The following is a 19,579-nucleotide window of genomic DNA, read 5'->3' as shown; positions in this document are numbered from 1 at the left end:
GAAGGAGGGAAAAAATCTATATGAAAGCGGACATGTCACTGACATTGAGTACAATATCATATCACAATGACTTAAGTTTTGTTATGTACGTGGAAAAGTTGTCCCGCAAACGAGAATCGGAGAAGACCCGTACAGTAACAAAGATAACGCGTTGTTTCGCTTCAGTTTTTGCCTCCTGGGCACCCCATAATATTCAGAAAAATTAAGTTATTCAAAATGGCCGCCGTATCGGTAAAAAAAGTCTATTGGTTGTCCATAACGCAAAGACTTACAGCTAGAATCAGACGTAAAAATTCTTAACTGGAAGAAACATTTCGGTTTCTTATTTTGAAGTCTAAAAGTGTCGGCAACGCTGAAGAAAAATGTTACGATACGTTTTAAAGTATTCTAAAGACAAAGGACCTTTAAAATGTATTCGTCGCAAAATTAGGATTATTTTTTTAAAAATTTCGTATATAGAAAAATATAAACAATTTTGTCTTAAAGGCAGTTTTTGGTTTGCTTGATAAACTTATCAGTCAATTAGGCCGTGTTGTGACATGAAATAGAGTTACAGCGAAAGACATACTTAAACATGATTACAGAACTGTTTATTAATATAAAATAAAAAAAACCGAATATCAACTGGGTGTATAACGATTTTCTCGTTAAAAGATGCTTCCACGTATATTTTAAAGAAACCCGCCTTACGTTTAATACAAATACTAGTTCAGATTCTGCCCTGTGCCAACAAGTCATAAAGGATGTTAGAATAATTCAACAATTACTTGAACAGTTTCCGAGAACAGGTGTTTCTCCGACAATTGGTCATTTTAAGTCATGGGAAACCGAAAATATTTGCATCTTTCCATTTTAATTCAACCAGCTACACACCAGGTACAGACTAAGGTATAGCAACATAAGATAAATAGGGGACCATTCTAAACATTCAGAGTCCCAACTATTACAGATCATCACTGAGGTCTTGCAAGAATACAACACTGCAAGTGCGAGATATTCGTCAACACACTATAGGGATTTGTTTTTTATTTGCAATCGGCGCGAACTCTTTGTTATACTCCTAGAAATGGAAAACTCTACTAGGCATAGAAACGTATCAAACAATCAAGCAAGAACAGCTTCTCAGAGCATCGCTTTATTTCTTCCAGCTTTGAACATTGTGCTTTCAATTACAGCATCTCTGGGTAATACTTTGATCCTGATCGCTCTTCATAAAGTGTCTTCTGTTCATCCACCAACAAAACTGTTGTTTCGATGTTTGGCAGTCACTGATCTTTGCGTCGGTGTTATTGTGCAACCCATTTATGTCATGATTCTCCTGGACATATACACCGCTACGATTACTATAAACTCGAGCATTACGCACTACCTTGGAGAAATACAAAGAGCTTTAAGTTTTGCTTTGTGTGGAATATCTGTCTTCACATCAACCGCCATAAGTGTGGACAGATTCCTTGCCTTAAAAATGGGTGTAACATACCGACAAGTGGTCAGTTTAAAGCGCGTTCGTTCAGCTATAACATGTTTTTGGCTTATTGGTTTTTCTGTTGGGCTTTGGCGTTGGTTTTGGAGCTTTCGCATCGCGTACGCAACAGCTGTTATTTTTGCCGTACTTTCTCTGGTCATCTCCGTATTTTTTTACACGAAGATCTATCTCAGACTACAACAACATCAAACTCAAGTTGAACATGTTCACCAAGGACAACCCAACCGAGAAGGCAATCCTTTAATCATAACCCAGTACAAGAAGACTGTCTATAGCATAGCATGGGTGCAACTTGCAATGGTTGTATGTTATGTTCCGTTTATTATTTCTACCATAATCATCCCACTGACTAAAGAATGGACGGGTGTAACACTAGATATCGTTTGGGCGTCTGCGGTAACTCTACTTTACTTTAACTCGTCTCTAAATCCGATTCTTTACTGCTGGAAGATAACGGAGGTGAGACAAGCAGTAAAAGACACAGTTAAGCAGTTCTGCTGTTTGTCGTGTTAAGCTTCGAATTATTAAAGACTGGCGTTTCGAACGTAAAGTAGCAAGTTTAACCAAAAATTTATTTCTTGACTTCATTATAGAAAATGAACGATTCAGCTCTAACAAGTCGATTAGAACTTCTGTAGTATGTCATCTTTTTTACCAGTTGCCGTTGAAAACGTTCCTAAAAATAGTTTTTTGTAACATTAATTTGTTATTTGTAAGTTTAAAGCCAAACTTCAACGCATCTGCATGCAAATTATAACCCAGTTGTAAATAAGTGATTTAGACTGTAGCATCTCGTATATTATTTTGCATTGTTTTGTCTACGAAAGCCCCTTAAAATAATTAGAGTACCTTGAGGCGTATTGTGGCATAGAACACACATTGAGACATCACGGTAATTGGCCGGAATATATAAAAGCAGAAGTCATATATAATTAAAAATGATTTTAAACGCGTTGATTAATTTGCTGGAAAATTCGAATAAAATCATGAGTTATATTATGCGATTCATTACTTTTGGGGGTTAGTTTTCTAATGTTTATGAGTTAGTAATTCTTACGTTTGGGGGTTAGATTTCTTATGTTTGGAGATCAGGAATTCTGATGCGTGTTTAAAATGTTTTTCGTTACATTTGTTTTCTTAGCCGACTCTTCTTAGGTTAGATAAAAAAAACTGGATCTGTGTGGACGAGACTGGAGAGAGAAGTTCCTCGCTCCCGCGCATTTCCCATTATCCGACATAGGTATTTTATTTATCTACATTACACGGATAAGTACAGACTCGTTTATACGTTAACTTGCCAAATAACTTTAAATCCAGTACTTATTAAAAAAGTATTAAACAAATCAATACAAAAAAATATTCAAAGACCAACAATACTGAGGGAAAAATTTAGCTATATAAAATCCAAACTATGAACAGAAGTTACAATTACACTGTCGGGCAAAGTTAAGCACTCGTACTAGGTTTGACCTTGAGTTTGTCATGACATTCCAAGGACACGGCTCGGTCCGCGGCAATAATGGCGCCCGATTTGATTAAAACTTTGTTTTCAACGAAGGCCTGTGTCTCAATGAATGAACTTCCCCGAGAAAAAGGTTGCTCCGGATGGACCACACATCATCCTTCTTGACATGTGGTGAGGCAGGTAAGTGTGTACTAGTGAGTAGTTAGTGAGGTTTTCGTAATGTTCTCCTCAAATGATGGTTCAAATGACATTCAAATTCGTCTTCAAGTTCCCAACCTTTTTATTAACATAATACAGTGATGCATATGGACCAGCCGCTGAGAGATAAACCGCCCCAAATGGCGTTTGGTAGCACTAAGAAGCCTTTAAAACACTGCAGAACACTCCGGCTAATGTTTTTCCCACTTTATTATATTGTTTGTGGGTTTTTGTAGGAATAATGTCTAATTTTCGATTTTATTAACGTCACACTAACTCTTATATTACGCTTTGATGACCTGTGATTGTTCCATAATCTTGGGGTGATGTAGTGACATGACCTATGAATAAATCTGCTGTTATAGGTAGGCTGATGTAGCTTGTTAAAGCCTCTGAGGTCATCTTTATAATCACGAAATTTGAATTTCTCCGCTTTGAAGGGTCTTCAGACCGGCAAATCGCCTGGCTCTGACGGCCTGCCCACCGAATTCTATTTGTCTTTTTGGGATGACCTGGGTGATTTTCTCGTTCTGGTTCTGAACGAGAGATATCGCCTGGGTGTTCTTACGTATAGCCAGCGCGAGAGTCTCTTGCGCTTGCTGTACAAGAAGGACGATAGACGATTGCCGAAAAATTGGTGCCCCATCTCGCTTTTGAATACGGATTACAAACTGGCTTCAAAAGCGATTACTGAACGTCTGAAACCGGTAATGAAATCCATCGTTCACCGGGATCAGACGTGTGGCGTAGTGGGTCGTAGTATATTTTCGAATCTGCAATTAATTCGTGATACTTTGGACATGATTGACAAAACTGACGAACCAGGTATTCTTGTCACTCTCGATCAGGAAAAAGCTTTTGATCGCGTCGATCATGAATTTTTAACGAGAACTTTAGCTAAATTCGGTTTCGGTCCTTCTTTTTGTAATTGGGTTGCTCTTTTCTACAATGATGTCTTTTCTCGCATAATTTGTAATGGGAATCTTTCTATGCCTGTTTTTCTGGGGAGGGGTGTTCGTCAGGGTTGTCCCCTGTCCCCCCTCCTTTACGTATTGGTTTCGGAAGTTTCGTCGACTCAGATTCGGAGATGTAAACAAATTGAAGGTTTCCGGCTCCCTGGAGCCGGGGGCCTTCAATTTAAAGTCTCCCAGTACGGGGATGATGCCACGAATTTTGTGAAAAATGAGCGTTCTCTCTGTCATCTCTTGCGTGTTGTTAATGTCTACGAGAAGGGGTCGGGTGCCAAGCTCAACACTACCAAGTCCGAGGCTATGTGGCTTGGTAGGTGGCGAACTAATGGTGCCTCCCCTTTTGGTCTCACTTGGGTGTTTAAAATGAAAATTTTGGGGGTTTATTTTTCGAATGGTCTTGTTTCTGTCGAGTCTGACAACTGGAAATCTAAGCTTGATAAGTTAGAAAATGTGGTTAATCTTTGGAAACAGAGAGAGCTCTCATTTTTAGGTCGTGCGATGATCATCAATGCCTTGGGCGCTAGCCGCTTTTGGCACACTGCCAAGATCATCATTCCCCCACAGTGGGTTGTTGATTCGTATGATAAAATTGTCTGGTCTTTTGTGTGGCCAGGGAAAACGGAAAATGTTAGTCGTCAGCGTTGTTGCGCGCCGCTTCGTGGCGGCGGCCTCAACGTTGTCGATTTTCGAGCCAAATGTGCTGCTCTTCGTTTGTCTAATTTTTCTAGTTTACGTGATGATTTTGGCAGTCAAAAGTGGCATTTTCTTGCTCGTTATTTTCTCGGGAATCGTCTGCAAAAACTTGACACGCGATTTAGTTTTCTTTCTAATCTTGTTCCTGTTTCTTCTACACCTTCTTACTTTTATAGGTCTTGTATTTCTCTTTTCCAGCAAATCTTTGATAAACATGGTGCATTGCCCGACGTTTTTTCGTGTAAGAATCTTTATTTACTTTTGGTTGTTTTTCCCGATGCCGCGCCTAGGTCCTCTGCAGCTGGTTTTTGGGGATCCGTTGTCGGTCGCCCCATCAACCGGTGGGCCTCGGTGTGGCGTAAATCTCGCCTAAAGATTATTGAGAATAAAAAGAATGATCTTATTTGGTTGATTATTCACTGTGCTGTTCGGGTTCGATATACATTAAAGTGTTGGGGTGTTATCGACTCCGACAGATGTGCTTCTTGTTCTCGCGTTGAGACAATGCAACATTGTTTTGTTGATTGCCCCCGGGTTAGAAAGGTGTGAGATTTTTTCGCGCCCTTTCTTTCCCGCCTTCTGGGGTCCCCTTTTTCCTTGTCCTTTTCCTCTGTACTTTTTCCGTTTTCTCCTTTACAGTCTTCTCCTTCCTTATCTTTATTTTGTTATCTTGTTGCTACTATCTTGTTTCATGTTTGGCATGCTCGTAATTCGGCAACTTTTAGGAATTCTTACCTTCCTCCACGCGCTATTGTTGACACAATTATTAAGGATATTCAACTTCGAATTCGCGGTGGGCCTATTGATCATGTTAGGTATTTCTGGTCGGTTAATAGTGTTTTTTGTAAAGTTGGCACGGATGACAAGATTCGCTTTTCTGTTTTATTTTTATTTCTATTTTTTGTTTTTTTTTTTTTTCGGCCCGGTCGCCTTAATTGGTTGTACTGGGTCGTTTCCCGTTTCCTGTTTTATTTCTATTTTTCTTTTTTCTTGACCTGGTCGCCTTCATTGGTTGTACTGGGTCTTGACTATTGTATATAGTGTATATATGTGTTTTTTAGGGCGGGAGAGGCTTGGCTGTGGCCTTGTCTCCCGGGGCCTCTTTCGCTTGTATTGTATTTATTTATTTTGTTGTAGTTTTTGAATTTACTTGTGCTTGTAAACAATATTGTATTTACTCTGCTTGTAAATAGTATTTATCATCTTTAACTTTTTATATATAGTATTTCGATTTTGGATTAATTAAGTTATCTAGGGAGAGACTTGATCGAGAGACACTGAACACTTTAAACAAGGAATATGGCAATATGTGAAATTTAATATTTTTGTTTTCCTGTTTCCATTATAGTTATTATATTTTTGCTTTTTTCTATTGTTATTACTTGAATCGCTGTAATGTTGTTCTTTTTATCTGCATGCCCTTTGACACGCTTGTAAATAAACTTTTATCCAAAAAAAAAATCACGAAATTTGAACATTTCTTTAATACTAATCGGCCCCATATTGTACACGCATTTGTTAACAAGAGTAAGATCATGAGGATATCTACGATGCTCCAAAGTCTTTAGGTCAACATGGTTAAGAAGTTCACTATATGAAGTTAACTTAGACACATTCATGAGAGATCTAACAGCGTCACTGATTAATAAGTTCCAGCTTATAAGAAAGACCAGGTGATAATCCAACTAAAACTGGAGCACAATATTCTAGTTGTGGCAAGATAAAGGCCTTGTAATTATTAATAATCACTTCTGAAGGTATGAATTTACGAACTCTCCTAAGAGCAGCAACTTTAGTATCGACCTTATTCCATTTAGATTTAACATGGGCTTTAAAAGATAGGGAGCTATCAATGATTAGACCTAGTAACTTCATATCGTGCACCACCTCCATGTACGGTCAGCAAAAATTCGTAGCAAGGCGGATTGTCACCCAATGGTAAGACTTTGGTCTTAGTTTTGTTTATTCTTAAGTAATTACACTTGAACCATGACTGAAGCACATCCAACTTGTTCTGAGATCTTGATTCTAACACATCTTGATTAGAATGTGATAGATACAGTGTCGTATCATCAGCATAAAGCCTTAGCTGAAAATCGTGGACAAAATGAATGAGATCATTAATGAAGAAATGGTATAAAAGAGGGCCCAATATTGATCCTTGATGACCGCCATGTTGGATTGTTTTCCAGTCTGAGTAAGTGCATGTTGCCAATCTTAACATCTGTAACCAGTTGTCTTCCCTGTGTGTAGTTTCTCTTGTAACTGAACTAAGGAACTAAGAAGTTGTACGGATGCTACAATGATACTGGAATTACTCAAGAACAGGTGTTTCTCCGTTCATTGGTTATTTAAGCCATGGGAAACCGAAAACATTTGCATCTTCCGATTTTAATTCCACCTGCTCAACATCAGGATTACAGTCAAACTAAGGCTTAGCAACAAAAGATAATTAAATAGACGACCTTGTGTGTCTGAACATTCACAGTACCAATTATTATAGATCATCACTGACTCCTCGGCGTCTTGCAAAATACAACAAAATTGGTTGTAAGTACAAGACATTCGTCAACGCAGAACACAATATAGGGATTTGTCCTCATTTCCGATCGCATCGGCGCGGACTCTTTGTTAAACTCCTAGAAATGGCAAACAGAAAAAAAAAATTGTTCCTTACGTTCAAGTCGAAAAAAGAAACGGAAACTCCTAGAAATGGAGAACTTTACTAGCCATGGAAACGTGTCAGTCAAACAATCAAACAAACCCAGCTTCTCAGAGCATCGCTGTATTTCTTCCAGCTTTGAACATTTTTCTTTTAATTACCGCATCTCTGGGTAATACTTTTATCCTGATCGCTATTGGTTAAGTGTCTTCTCTTCATCCACCAACAAAACTGTTGTTTCGATATCTGGCAGGTACTGATCTTTGCGTCGGTCTTATTGTACAACTTATTTATGTCATGATTCTCCTGGACGTATACGTCGCTAAGATTACTATAAACTCGCGCATTACGCACTACGTTGGGGAAATACAAAGAGCTTTAAGTTTTGCTTTGTGTGGAGTATCTGTCTTCACATCGACCGCCATAATTGTGGACAGATTCCTTGCGTTAAGAATGGGCGTAAGGTACGGACAAGTGGTCAGATTAAGGCGCTTTCGTACAGCTATAACATGTTTTTGGCTTATTAGGATTTCTGTTGGACTTAAGGGTTGATTTTGGAGCGTTCGTAACGCCTACATAACAGCTGTTATTTTTGCTGCACTTTCTGTGGTCATATCCGTGTTCTTTTACGTGAAGATCTATCTCAGACTACAACAACATCAAACTCAAGTTGAACATGTTCACCAAGGACAATTCAACCGAAGAGGCAACCCTTTTATCATAACCCAGTACAAGAAGTCTGTCTATAGCATAGCGTGGATGCAGCTTGCAATGGTTGTATGCTATGACTAATGGATGGAGTGGTGTGGGTGCAGAAATCTTTTGGGCATCTACAGTGACTCTCCTTTTCTTAAACTCGTCTCTTAATCCAATTTTTTACTGCTGGAAGATAACAGAAGTCAGGCAAGCAGTAAAAGACACAGTTAAACTACTCTGTTGTTCATCGAGTTAAGGCATGCATTACTGACTGATGTCTAGAACGAAAAAAAAAAGTTTAACAGATAGTTTATTGGATATCAAGATAGAAAATAGACGATGCAGCTCTCACAAGTCGATTAGAACTTTTGTTGCATTGCGTTGTTTTACCAGTAGCCGTTGAAAATGGTCATAAAAAAATTAATTTTCAAAAGTCAAAAGTCAAACATCAACGCATATGCATGTTAAATATAACCCAGTTGTAAATTAATGATGTAGACTGTAGCACCTCCTGTATTATTTTGCATGGTTTTCTCAACGAAAGCCCCTTAAAATAAGTAGAATGCGGCGAGGCATATTGTGGCATAAAATGCACATTGTAATTAGCCGTTATACATAAAACCGGAAAACATAATTAAAATTGATTAAAAACATGTTGGCTAATATAAAAGTAACGAGTTATATGATGATTAAAATCATGCAATCAGATGCGTGTTTAATGGGCTTTTTGTTAAAGTTGCTTGATGTGTTTTCTTAGCCAACCCTCCTAACGTTGGATACCAAAAAAAAAAAACTGGAAAAGAGTCGATGAGCACTGCCCCCAAAAACGGATTTATAATAGTAACAAAGCGGGTAGAAATGTGAAAAAATACCATTTTGATCAAATTTGGTCATATTTGCTCAAAACCAAACTTCATGTTTGAACGAGATTTGCGTACAAGGCAAAGATGGTAAATACCGCATTTACACAATATTTATACACCGTTGCAAATGTGAGAAAGATGTACAAATTTGAAACAACTTTACTATTACAGTAAATGTTAAGATAAGACACGTTTGCTCCGAGAAAACAGATTTACATGGGTATCAAATATTTGGCAAATCAGTTTGCTTGCTCGACTTTGGTCATATTTCCACTGAAATCAAACATTCTCTTTTACAAGACATTTACAAGCAAAGCAAACGTGGTAAATACCGCATTTATGCAATATTCACACACCGTTGCAGATGTGCAAGAGGAAGTAAAAATTCGAGACAACTTTACCTCTACGTTAAATATGATTAACACCGGCCACACATTTGCTCCAAGACAAATGGGATTACGTGATGAGCAAATGAGGTAAAATATCATGTTTGCTCGACTTTAGTCATATTTGCACACAAATCAAACATCGTGTTTGCAAGAAATTTACAAGCAAGCAAACATGGTAAATACCTAATTTACAAAATATCCACACACCGTTACAAACGTGCGGGAGGAAGTACACATTTAAGACAACTTTACCTTTACGGTAAATATTTAACAATTATTCGTCGAAGGCGAAGTAAATATTTGTGAATATTTCCCGAGACGAAGTGGAGGGTAATATACGCCAATATCTACTGAGGCTAAGGCAAACACCTGTTTTAGTATAATTACTCAGGTGATTATCAGAAGAGAAAAACAAGAACCGCCCGAAAAATGTCTGGTTTTTTTTGTTTGAAATTGTCACGCGTTAATGAACAGAGACGCACAGTCACATGCTCAGTGGATAAACTGCACATGTCTCAAGCAGTATTCTTTCGCTGCCGCTTCATTGAGACGAAGCCTTGACTGCTGTGCACGAATATTGTTTCTCTCACCCGTTTACCAGAATAGATGGAGATGAACCAGGCTGTTTGGTGTAGAACTCGAACCGGAATCACAAATGTTAGCGATAGCACATTTTTAAACTTAATTTCTTAATTGTTGACATGATCTACGTAGCTTTGCCGATTAACGGATATTTATAAATTGACCTCGGAGATAAGCTGCTTCAGGTAAACAAGTACATGGTTGTCGCAGATGAAAATTTTTTTGTCGTGAGGCGGTGACTTTAGATGGTGGTCGAGAGCCGCTCGAACTATAGTTTTTAGATTATAAAATAATGTCGTCTTCTATCGTCACTGAAACGTAAAACTTAGAGCGACATATATATTCATCTTGTTTACTTCAATTCCTTCCAAATTCTGTCTTAAATTCGTTTTGTTTGTGAAATCTTTCTGTTAAATAAAGAAATTCTTTCGCGAATTATAACTTAATGTGTTGTCTTCATTTTAAGCCATCGACATTGACAACATGCAATTTACAAGGGTTTTTTTTATTACAATTAGAAAAATTTTTATATCTTGCCTTCGAAAAGTATCACCTCGGACTTAGCTTCATCTTTAGTGCCTTTCGGAATTGCATTTTCTTTCATTGTATTTACTTCTTGATCAGAGACATCAAAAAACCGCTGAGCGGCCATTTTGAAAATTAGTGCTACTCGGCTATAATCTCCTCGCGCGAGGTGATAGGCCTTATCACAGTTTTCGACGCCATTTTGACGAGTAGGCAAACAAGCTTGAAAATAGCAGTGTTTGTATGGAAATCCGATGTGAAATAATTTTCGTAAAACACAATCACTTGATATCGGATTTCCATACAAACACTGTCAAAATGGCATCGGAAACCGTGATAAGGCCTATTAAAGCTGGATATGACGTAATCCTCGACCAATCCGAGATCAACAGAATCTCTATAATCATCGGAGTATTTATACTAAATATGATTAACTAAGGCCACGCATTTGCTCCAGGAAAATAGATTTACACTGAGGTATAATATCATGTTTGCTCGACTTTGGTCATATTTGCACACAAATCAAATATCATGTTTGTACGGAATTTACATAGTTCAATTTGAAATGTCACTTTTTCTTTTTGGAGTGAAATGCGTCGTTTGAATTGATGGCGTGGGACACTTGTCAATTTAATAAAGCGACAAAGAGAAGAAAATTGGTTGTGCATGACACATCGGATCCTGCTACAGCTGGAAACAGACGCATGATTTTCAGCAGGTATCAGCTTTTGTTCCTTACCTTCACGTCGAAACGTATCAAACTTTGCCTATTGTTATGGTCGACTTTTTAGAACACAATAGGGCTTTTATTTCGGTTCGCGAGTAAAGTAAATGTGAAGTTTACACGATTTATTGCTCAAAGCCAACGGAACACTGGCGTGAAATAGGCGCAAACTTTAAAAGCGCTACGAGGAACAAGGCTTAGTGGCTCAGTTTCAGTTTCTCTCATCACAATCGTGACAGTACTAATAGGGGTTGAACTAATTTATTACGACTTTTTATGATCGTCGTACAACGGCGAGGTTTCGTTGTATAATATATAAGTTGTTTGATAACATACTGCAAAGGTGGCGAATTTTTACTCGTTCGGTATATTGAAGCAATCGCATAACAAGTGTTTGTCTGATCACCGAGCTCAACGTTAGTGCCTTACTTTTTTGTCAGCATGCTTGAACACGCTAAAATTAATCTGCTGGGAGGTGAAAGGAAGTAGTCAAAATAGTTTAGCATCAAGAATTGTTCATTTCAGTTTGACAACGTGGCTAACAATGCAACCAGCGCTCTGGTGAATTTGACTATTCATTGACTGTCAAAACGTTCAAACATTAATAAATTAAATATGATCAAAATTGAAAATAATTTCCTTAAATGAACATACTGAGTTTAAGTCGTTCGTCTCGTCCCATTTCAATATTTGCTAACAGTCGTTTCTGAAATCCATTTGCAGTAAAAAAAAAAAAAAAAAAAAAAAAAAAAAAAAAAAAAAAATCGCCAAGGGGATGAAAGCGCTCTGTGAGCGAACTCGTCAATTGAACAGGTAACTGAAATGATATTTCAAATTACATATTAAAAGTTATTCGCTTATTTGTTTACGTGGCTACGTGGCTACGTGAATAAGTGGCTACCTAGCTACCTGGCTACGGGTTTTCACGGTTAAAGAAAGAGATATAAACACATTCTCTATATTGTTTGCCGCACGCAAGTTACGAGTTATGGGCGAGGCTCGACATCACGCTTAAAGAACGAGGTATGCGTAGCATTGTTGTTAGAAGTATATTATTGAATTTAAAAGTATCCCGTAGCCACTGTTTTCGAGTTCTTTCCCGGAAAGCCTAGGTTTTCACGTCTGCCGTGTTTCATGTTTGCTGAAACGTACAATTCCGCGTGACTGTCCAAGTCGATCTTTTGGAAAGAATATCTGTTCTGAAAAGGAAAGTCGTTCGTTAGTTTCGGTAAATGGAAGGATCTGGGTCTATGTTATCTTTTGTGCTATAGAATTGGGCTTGACGGACTATCACTCACTTTTTAGATGAACATGAGAATGGTCAATAAAAGGAAACTTCTCAAACGTATCCCAGTTTCAATTTCTTAAAGAGGCGACTTACATATCTATGAAATCTAGCCAAAACTTTGAAGACTTAATGAAATCAGTTCAATTGCATTGCGCCTTGGGTGAAGAAGATATAGAATATTGTGCCTCGGTAGATTGTGGTTAAAATTTTTAAGATCATTACGTTAAGGGTATTTTCCTTCTAACCTGCGTAAGACCTACTGACCCTTTTTCTTGTTATTCTTGTCACACAGTATATTAGAATAATTCTAGGATTACTTCATGAACAGTTTCCAAGAAAAGAGGGTTTGGTCAATAATGTTCAAGTCATGGCAAACCGAAAACGTTTGCATCTTTCCATTTTAATTTCACCAGCTCCACATCAGGACTAAAGACAAACTAAGGTTAAGCAACAAAAGATAAATAGACGACCTTGTGGGTCTTACATTCACAGTCCCAACTGTTGCAGATCATCGCTGACTTCTAGCAATATTCAACACTTGGTTGAAGGTACAAGATATTCGTCAACGCAGAACACAATATAGGGATTTGTTTTCATTTACAATCGATGCGGACTCTTTGTTAAACTGGTTAGCAATGGAGAACTTCACTAGGCATGCAAACGCATCAAACAACCAAGCAAGCGCAGCTTCTCAGAGCATCGCTTTATTTCTTCCAGCTTTGAACATTTTTCTTTCAATTACCGCATCTCTGGGTAATGCTTTGATCGTGATCGCCCTTGATAAAGTGACTTCTGTTCATCCTCCAACAAAACTGTTGTTTCGATGTTTGGCAGTCACTGATCTTTGCGTCGGTCTTTTTGTGCAACCCATTTACGTCATGATTCTCCTGGACATATACGCCGCTACGATAACTATAAACTCGAGCATTACGTACTACTCTCGACAAATACAAAGAGCTTTAAGTTTTGCTTTGTGTGGAGTATCTGTCTTCACATCAACCGCCATAAGTGTGGACAGATTTCTTGCCTTAAAAATGGGCGTAAGATACAGACAAGTGGTAAGTTTAAGGCGCGTTCGTACAGTTATAACATGTTTTTGGCTTATTGGTATGTCGGGTGGTCTTTTGGATCATTTTTGGAGCGTTCGCATCGCCTACACGACAGCTGTTATTTTTGCTGTAATTTCTGTAGTCATCTCCGTGTTGTTTTACACGAAGATCTATCTCAGACTACAACAACATCAAACTCAAGTTGAACATGTTCACCAAGGACAAGCCAATAGACAAGGCAATCCCTTAATCATTACGCAGTACAAGAAGACTGTCTATAGCATAGCGTGGGTGCAACTTACAATGGTTGTATGCTATGTTCCGTTTATTATTTCTACTATAATCATCAGATCGGTTGAAGGATGGAGGGGTGTGAGTGCTGAAATCTTTGGGTTATCCACAGCTACTCTCCTTTACTTAAACTCGTCTCTAAATCCAATTCTTTACTGCTGGAAGATAACAGAAGTCAGACAAGCAGTAAAAGACACTGTTAAACATCTCTGCTGTTCATCGAGTTAAGGTACGCATTACTGACTCATGTCGAGAACGTAAAATAATAAGTTTATCTGATAATCCATTAGATATCACTATAGAAAATGGACGATGCAGCTCTCACAAGTCGATTAGAACTTTTCACTTCGCATGGCGATGTTTAACCAGTAGCCGTTGAAAATGGTCATAAAAATAATTTGTTTCGATATTAATTTGTTTGTATTTGTAAGTTTAAAGTCAAACCTCAACGCATCTGCATGTAAAATATAACCCAGTTGTAATTAAGTGATGTAGAATGTAGCACCTCCTATATTCTTTTGCATGGTTTTCTCCTCGAAAGCCCCGTAAAAAAAAAAAAAAAAAAAAAAAAGAATGCGGCATTATTGATATTGTAACATAAAATGCCCATTATAATTAACCGGAATACATAAAATCGGTAAACAGAATTAAAAGTCATTAAAAACACGTCGACTAATATAAAAGTACGAGTTATATCATGATTAAAATCATGCGATCAGATACGTGTTTAATGGGTTGTTCCTAAAAGTTGCTTTATGTATTTTCTTAGCCAACCCTCCTAACGTTGAATCGATACAAAAAACCTGGATAAGAGTCGACGAGCACTGCCACCCAAAAAACGGATTTGTAATAGTAGCAAAGCGGTGGCAAAAAAACAACAACATATTTGATCAAATTTGGTCATATTTGCTCAAAACAAAACTTCAAGTTTCAACGAGATTTGCGTACAAGACAAAAATGGCGCATTTACACAATATTTATACACCGTTGCAAATGTGAGAAAGATGTACACATTTGAACCAACTTTACTATTACAGTAAATGCGAAGATAAGGCACGTATGCCTCAAGAAAACATAGATTTACATATGTAGCTACAATGCGGTCAAACATGTTTGCTCAACTTTGGTCATTAATTTGCACTCAAGTCAAACATCCTGTTTGTAAAGCCATTTACAAGCAAAGCAAACGCCGTAAACACCGCATTAACGCAATACAGTAATAGCCCACGTATAAGAACCTGAATTTTTCAATTTAGCCTAAATAGGTTCTTATATAAATGGTACTTAAAGCAAATTTAGGCGACCAAGGTTCTTAAAATAGGTTCTTATATTTTCATATGAGTTTCATCTGAATATACTATATGTATTATAAATATCATCTCATAATACAGTATAATGGCAAACACAATAGACATAAGCACAACATGGTACTTAAGCTTGAAAGAAAAAAAGATTATGTCAAGTTACTTTTAAATAGATGATGATCTTAATTCCAGTCAGCAGTTTCTACCTATACACTTTCACAGCAACCCCACTGATAAGAACCTAACTTAAAATTTTAGCCTAAATAGGTTCTTATGTGGAGGGGGCTTAAAATGAAAAATTTAGCCTAACAGGTTCTTAAAACCCAGGTTCTTATATGCGGGCTATTACTGTATTCACAGACCTTCGTGATTGTGCGGGAGGAAGTACACATTCAAGTCAAAGTTTGCTCCAAGAATAGTAGATTCACGTGGAGGGCAAATGAAGTAAAATATCATGTTTGCTCGACATTTTTCATATGTGCACACAAATCAAACATCGTGTTTGCAAGACATTTACAAGCAAAGCAAACATGGTACATGCCACATTTACAAAATATTCACACACCGTTGCAATTGTGCCGGTGGAGGTACACATTAAAGACCACTTTACCTCTGCGGTAAAAATATATGATTAACACCACACATTTGCTCCAGAAAAAAAATTTGATTTACGAAGAGAGGAAATGAGGTAAAATATCACGTTTGCTCGACTTTGGTCATATTTGCACATAAATCAAATCTCACGTTTGTATGACATTTACAAACAAAGAAAAGCCGGACAATATCACACTTTTGCTCCAAGTAAATGCAGTGTTAAAAACTCGCAGACTGTCTGTTAAGCGTGGGCAACACAGCACAGTCAAGTTTAAAATAGAACTATTGTATTATAAGACTGTGTACATAAATGTTTTATTGCTTGCTCGTTCAATCGATACTGACTTCGCGACAATTTTGATATCCTATACCTCGTAACAACAAAATACGCCTATTGAAGTACAAATCCATGGAAATAAAATGCATCATTTTAGCAAGAGTAATATGGTCTGCTAGTTTAGGGGGGGGGGGGGGGGGTGAATAGGGGATTTGGCTCGAAAAACTGCTCGGATTTCGGATTTTGAGGACATATTTTACGGATTGGCGGATTTTGAACGTTACGCGGACCGCGGATTTCTTCAATATCTCAGTGTGGATTGTGGATTTTGATGTTTTGAGGTGCGGATTGTGGAACTTAACTTGCCGGTCTGATTTCCTCAAGCCACCCACCAGAAGTCAAAAAAGGATTTGTTAAGGTTGAAGCCCTAAGACTCCTACGAACAAACACTATTATTAAAAAAATTAAATCACGACTCCTTGCTAGAGGTTACCCAAATAATCTGGTGTGAATTTCTCAACCCCCCCACCCCCCCCCCCCCCCCCCGAGAACTTTTCGGGCCCGAAAGCATTACGGGCTGCTTTTCGGATGTTTTTCTCGGGTCCCGAAAAGTGTTGCTCGGAGCACCCGAAAGTGTCCCGAATTGTCTCCGGATATTTTCGGGAATCTTTTCGTGTTAGAGCTGGAAAGATCATTTTAGAACACGGCGTTATTATTACAACTTTCATATCATATCTTTTATTCTAGCTAGAAAACTGTAACTGTATTAGTAAAATAAATTTACGTGTAAATGTTGTTCTTAATTATAAAAACAGATTTCAGCGCAGATACTACTGAGCTAACTGGTTCACAACGTGAAGATTGTTTGGTTTCTATTTTAATCTTGACCTTTAAAATTCACCGTTGTTGCAGTTCGTCAATGTTTCCATATATCTGTCAAATCGTCAAAATTTGTCAAAGTTTCCATGATATTATGGGCTACTTGTTTGAATGAACTGAAAACGTTGCTGGCAAATCCCCAAAAAATAAAAACAAGTCAAGGGATGTTTTGGTTTTGAGCAAGTTTTAGCGTCCTCGGACACCGCATTACTATGAATTCGAAATTTCGTAGTGGAGGCTGATAATTATATAAGAAACAAGTTGTACTGCAAGAAAATGGCTAATCACATTTGCAGCTTAGCATTGTCCGATGAAATTTTTCCAGAATCAGACAAGGTGGGTATCTTTCATATGTTTTTAGTTGTTGTTTTTGATTTTCTTTTACGAAGTTGCTGTACAACCTGTTTGGCGAATACTTTTTCTACATATTTACCTGAGGATGAAATGATAAATTAAGAGATACCTAAGTCTAGATATAAGTCAGTGAGGATAAATTTCAGTAGCCTGTCAAAAAAATAATGTGTCGTATGTGTCTTAAGCTAGCAGTTACTTACCATGCACCATGGATGCATGCACAAACGGGGAGTGGTAATAACCGTTTGAATGAGACCTTAGGTTGCGGTTCGTGATTAAAGCGATCGAGATGTTCTAAGTCAACACAAAACTTAGGCCAACGTTGTCCACTGTATGGGGACTTATATCCTTGGTGAAATCTTTCTATTCTACAATAAAATAAGCTTAAGTTGACCTTTAATAATTCTTAAAGCACGAAATCGGGCGCCATGAATCAGTTACAGTTTTCGCAATCGCAGCGAGTAAATAGACCAATTTCAGTTTGAAAACATTTGACTACATTTCTAGGCCAGTTTAAAGGTGAGCTTCTTCTCAACCGATTTAAGTTAAAAGAGACTTAATTTATTGTCCGTTAGACTTTTAAAATATAAAATTTAACCACACTATCAAACTCAGCAATATGCGAACCGCTGAGAAAACTATCACACTGTCTGTATTTGGTCCATAATCTCTCAAAAATCAAGTTTTTTAAGTACGAATTTCACTTCTTTTGCCTTGTCGGTCGTCATTCTTTAAAAGTTCAACTGAAAATAACTGATCTGATTGAAAAAAGCATTCCCGAAAACGCATTTCGGGAGCTTTCTGGCACCCAAAAATTATCGGGGGGAAATGACGTGACTTTTCTCGGGCCCGAAAAGTTCGTGCGCTTTGAGAAACACCAGAAAGCGTTTTCGGGAGCTTTACGGGGACCTTTTCGGGCCCAAAAAGTTTTCGGGAGTTTTGAGAAACGCACGCCTGATTGTAAATGTTTTATCAGATGTCAAATTTTCAGAAAGGTCATCGGCATTGCAGCAAAAAGACAACACTCTCAAACAAATATTGCCTTTCGTAACACAATATCAACAATCAGTGCCCAGCCTCAAACATGTTTTATGGGAAAATGGCACTTAATACAAAACCAGCCTTTTCTACGAGAAATCTTCAAAGAGCCACCACTAATTTCCTTTAAAAAAGGAAAATCTCTAAATGACATGCTTGTTAGAGCAAAAATATAACTGATATAAAGAGGTTACACTTCAAAAATGTTTCCATTGTTGGAAGTGGTGTTTGCCTGTCATCCCTTGCTATTTCCTACTATTATGTTAGTGATTGTTGTGGCGCGCACGTCTCTAACAGTACTGCATGCAAGAGAAAAAAACCCTTGCGGATTCGGATTTTTGTAAAAATATCTGCGGATTGGCGGATTTTGCTAAAAATTAGCACGGATCGGCGGATTTGCTGACCCCTTTTCACCCTCCTCGTTTAGGAATATATACCGCTGCTCGGTGCCCTATAATATCCTATTCAGCTGTTAATAATGTAATAACGCAAACGTAGTGTTAGCGTTTTCCTCTTTCAAAGTAGGTAGCCTCTTTAGTGTGAAAGACCCTATCCCCAGTGGACTCAGATCATGTGTGGTTTATAAATTTTTCTCTGCAGGCTGTGCAGCTTGCTATGTCGGTGAGACCACCAGACATTTTAACACACGTGTAAGGGAACAATTGAGAACGGACAGGGCCTCACACATCTTCAAGCATTTGGAGACTTCGTCAGCATGTCGCTCTGCATACTCCCGCGACAATTTTGCCATCATCGATCAGGCATCCACGCAGTTTGCCCTTAAAATCAAAGAGGCTTTGCACATGGTCTTGGACGAACCTACACTTAACAGATCAAACATGTTAATTTAAAACTTTCTGTTTAATTTTGTATTACTATTGTTATAGTCTTAATTATTGCTATTATTATTGTAATTTCTTTAGCATTTATATTTCACTGAAATTTGTTGTTCATTTCACACTGAAGATGGCAGAGGCAACTGCCGAAAACATGTCTGTAAAACTCAGGAGTCTCGTGTTTTTCTTAAAATTAACAACAACAACAATAATAATAATAATAATAATAATAATAATAATAATAATAATATTTCGACGGCAGTTCTGGTGAGTGGGGTCTCGTCTTTCTTCATTCCTAACGAATGGCTAAACTATCACCACCGGCCGCCTGTTTTTCACTACAATGCTGATAAGCTCCGTCATTTTTGCTTCCCTTAAATCGCACTTCTTTGCTGCTCGTCTTCATCGGCCAATA

General features: G+C 37.8%; 2 protein-coding genes across 3 annotated transcripts; both read left to right on the top strand.

The window, feature by feature from the left end:
- Positions 1 to 1,062: 1,062 nt before the first annotated feature.
- LOC146449843 (melanocyte-stimulating hormone receptor-like) lies at positions 1,063 to 2,482 on the top strand. The gene has a single exon (XM_085101054.1). The coding sequence runs from the start codon at positions 1,067 to 1,069 to the stop codon at positions 1,997 to 1,999; it is 933 nt and encodes a 310-aa protein (XP_084957180.1). The 5' UTR covers positions 1,063 to 1,066; the 3' UTR covers positions 2,000 to 2,482.
- Positions 2,483 to 11,103: 8,621 nt separating this feature from the next.
- LOC146449842 (melanocyte-stimulating hormone receptor-like) lies at positions 11,104 to 14,219 on the top strand. 2 transcript variants are annotated; one of them, XM_085101049.1, is made up of 2 exons: positions 11,104 to 11,248; positions 12,956 to 14,219. In XM_085101049.1, exon 2 carries the CDS (start codon positions 13,178 to 13,180, stop codon positions 14,108 to 14,110), a length of 933 nt encoding a protein of 310 aa, XP_084957175.1. In that variant the 5' UTR covers positions 11,104 to 11,248; positions 12,956 to 13,177; the 3' UTR covers positions 14,111 to 14,219. The 2 variants fall into 2 exon arrangements, with proteins under 2 accessions (XP_084957175.1, XP_084957176.1); XM_085101050.1 differs by lacking the exon at positions 11,104 to 11,248 and adding an exon at positions 12,124 to 12,277.
- Positions 14,220 to 19,579: the final 5,360 nt, after the last annotated feature.

Source organism: Pavona decussata, unplaced genomic scaffold, assembly GCF_977016875.1.
Source record: "Pavona decussata unplaced genomic scaffold, jaPavDecu1.1 SCAFFOLD_566, whole genome shotgun sequence".
In the NCBI taxonomy this organism is placed as follows: Eukaryota; Metazoa; Cnidaria; class Anthozoa; order Scleractinia; family Agariciidae; genus Pavona; species Pavona decussata.
Note: the sequence above shows the minus strand (reverse complement) of the source record. Positions and strands in the feature narration are given on the sequence as shown.